At 47.8% G+C, this 2,368-nt stretch overlaps 1 protein-coding gene across 2 annotated transcripts; it reads left to right on the top strand.

The window, feature by feature from the left end:
- Positions 1–307: 307 nt before the first annotated feature.
- On the top strand, positions 308–2,065 carry LOC108150761 (glycoprotein-N-acetylgalactosamine 3-beta-galactosyltransferase 1). Of its 2 annotated transcripts, none has more exons than XM_017279058.2 (4): positions 308–930; positions 997–1,105; positions 1,159–1,440; positions 1,516–2,059. In XM_017279058.2, exons 1-4 carry the CDS (start codon positions 392–394, stop codon positions 1,699–1,701), a joined length of 1,116 nt encoding a protein of 371 aa, XP_017134547.1. In that variant the 5' UTR covers positions 308–391; the 3' UTR covers positions 1,702–2,059. The 2 variants fall into 2 exon arrangements, with proteins under 2 accessions (XP_017134547.1, XP_017134555.1); XM_017279066.2 differs by having other exon boundaries at positions 841–934; positions 1,516–2,065.
- Positions 2,066–2,368: the final 303 nt, after the last annotated feature.

Below are 2,368 nucleotides of genomic sequence, written 5' to 3'. Positions count from 1 at the left end.
TCGTACTTTGGGTATGCCATTACGAAAATGTGTTTTGCTAAACTCCATAAATTGATTCCAGACGAATCGATAAATCTTAAATGAGGGCGGAATTCCCAACTCTTTAAGGTAGATACTTCTTGGAGAACTTCGAGCAGACGTACTTCCATATGCTGATAATTTGCCAGACGGTATATTTAACGTTCCTAGCTTATTACTTCAATGTAACTAGCTTGATGGGGGAATTGTCGGAAATACTCTAGAGGTAGAGTTGTTCTTGAGTTCCAATCAGTGGCCGTCAGCCCCCACAACCGTTGTCTTATCACAGTCTCCGCACAGTTGTAAAAGTACTTCCTGATAAGAGTCGCTAGTTCTTGAGGTGTCGCCGGCAAATTGGTGTGTCAGTGTAGAAATGGGTGGGCACTACATCACATTGGAGCAGCGTCATCGGCTCAGCGATTCCACGCTCTATCCGGGTAGTGCCAGCGGCGGCGTAGTGGGAGGATCGCGAGTCGGTCACCGCCGTCTGTCATCCTGCCAGGTGCTGTTGCTGGTCCTGGTGGCCGGCAGCTCCGTGATCGCACTCTATGGCTACTGGGACGTGATGATGCTGACGGCTGGAGCCCGCGATCCCGATGGGCATAGTCCGCGGCACCTCAGCAACGAGACACTGGCCGAGCAGCTGCGGCGCGAGGTACGAGTCCTTTGCTGGGTACTGACCACGCCCAAGTACCACAAATCGAGGGCGGTGCACGTGATGCGGACCTGGGGCAAACGGTGCAACCAGATCTACTTCATGACCTCGGAGCCGGACGACGAGCTGCCCACCATTGTGCTGAACAAGTCCGACAAGTACGAGGTGCTCTGGGGCAAGACGAAGGAGGCCTTCACCCACATCTACGAGCACATGCGGGACGAGGCAGACTGGTTCATGAAGGCCGACGATGACACGTAGGTTGGGAACGGAAGCTTAGCGCCAGTCTAAAAGAACTATTGGATTTGAGTAACTTTTTATAGCTACGTGTTCCTGGAGAATCTCCGCTATATGCTCTATCCGTACTCCCCCGACCAGGCCATATATTTTGGCTACAACTTCAAGATGGTCGGAGCGCACAAGAAGAACGAGGTAAATGATTTGTGCCCCCTAATCTGTAACTATTTACCTTAGCGAATCGATAGTCTTACATGTCTGGTGGCAGTGGCTATGTTCTGAGCCGGGAGGCACTGCGTATTTTCGCTGAGGGATTGAACGACAGCACAAAGTGCCGGCAGCAGGACAATAATGCCGAGGACGTGGAGATGGGCAGCTGTCTGTTCAACTTGGATGTGAAAGCTGGCGACTCAAGGGACTCGAAGTTGCGCCCCCGATTTTACCCCCTATTGCCCTTCGACATGCTCCTTTCGGGCTACTCGGGATTGGACTTCTGGCTGTACAAGTACGCCTACTACTCGGTTCGATCGGTAAGGGTGCATGGATTACACATAATATCCTCCAATGGAGCCTCTACAGCATTCTCTATCCTCTCTACACGACAGTGCATGGACTGCCTCTCCGAATATCCAGTGGCCTTTCACTATGTGAACCCCGAACAGCTCTATGTCTTTGACTTCTTCAACTATGATTTCCAGCTGGTGGGCAAGCAGAAGCCCGAAGAACGACTGCCAGAGAAAATCAGGCCCGAAGACCTTGTCATACCCGACTACGACAATATGATTACCTAATTCCGATTCTAACACAAACCAATCTCTTATGAATACCCCATACTCGCAGATTACGGTGTAAACTCCTACTACAGAGGTGCTCATACACTCACACACTCACAGCCACAAGAGCTACACCAAGAATTTAAACGAAAATCAAGTAAAATTTTTATTTTACAGCTCCAATTTTTGGTCTCAAATTAGTTCTATATGTCAGTGTTTTAATACAACAATAACCATGTTATGAAAATATATATTCAGCAAAATAATTTAAAAATCTGCAACCATCTCCAAAATGTCCAGCTCATATACTTAACCCACCCGGAAAAAATGGTTACAAAAATTAAAATTTGCCCAGTATTCCTAGTATTTTTAATAAATTTACTTTAAAATTGAGTGGGATGACCTTTCTGGTTAAGAAAAGTGGAGCAACGCTTTGGTATTGAATCTACAAGACGTGCGCACTGTTGAGGGGTGATTTTCTTCCATTCTTCCTGTGAAATTCGGTGTAGTTCTTGTGGCTTGTACATACTTCTAGGAATAACGAGAGGGAACTTTGTGAGTTGCTGCGGAGCCCGCTACTCTACATTTATACCCAATACTTCGTCAGTATGGCTCTCCTCCGACAGACGCCGCTAACATTGCACGACACGACAAAGAGTGCGTGCGAGAGAGACAGAAAACGTGT

The sequence above is a fragment of the Drosophila miranda genome, chromosome XL, assembly GCF_003369915.1.
Source record: "Drosophila miranda strain MSH22 chromosome XL, D.miranda_PacBio2.1, whole genome shotgun sequence".
NCBI lineage: Eukaryota > Metazoa > Arthropoda > Insecta > Diptera > Drosophilidae > Drosophila > Drosophila miranda.
The sequence above is the reverse complement of the archived record's forward strand: the minus strand, read 5'-3'. Positions and strand labels throughout refer to the sequence as shown.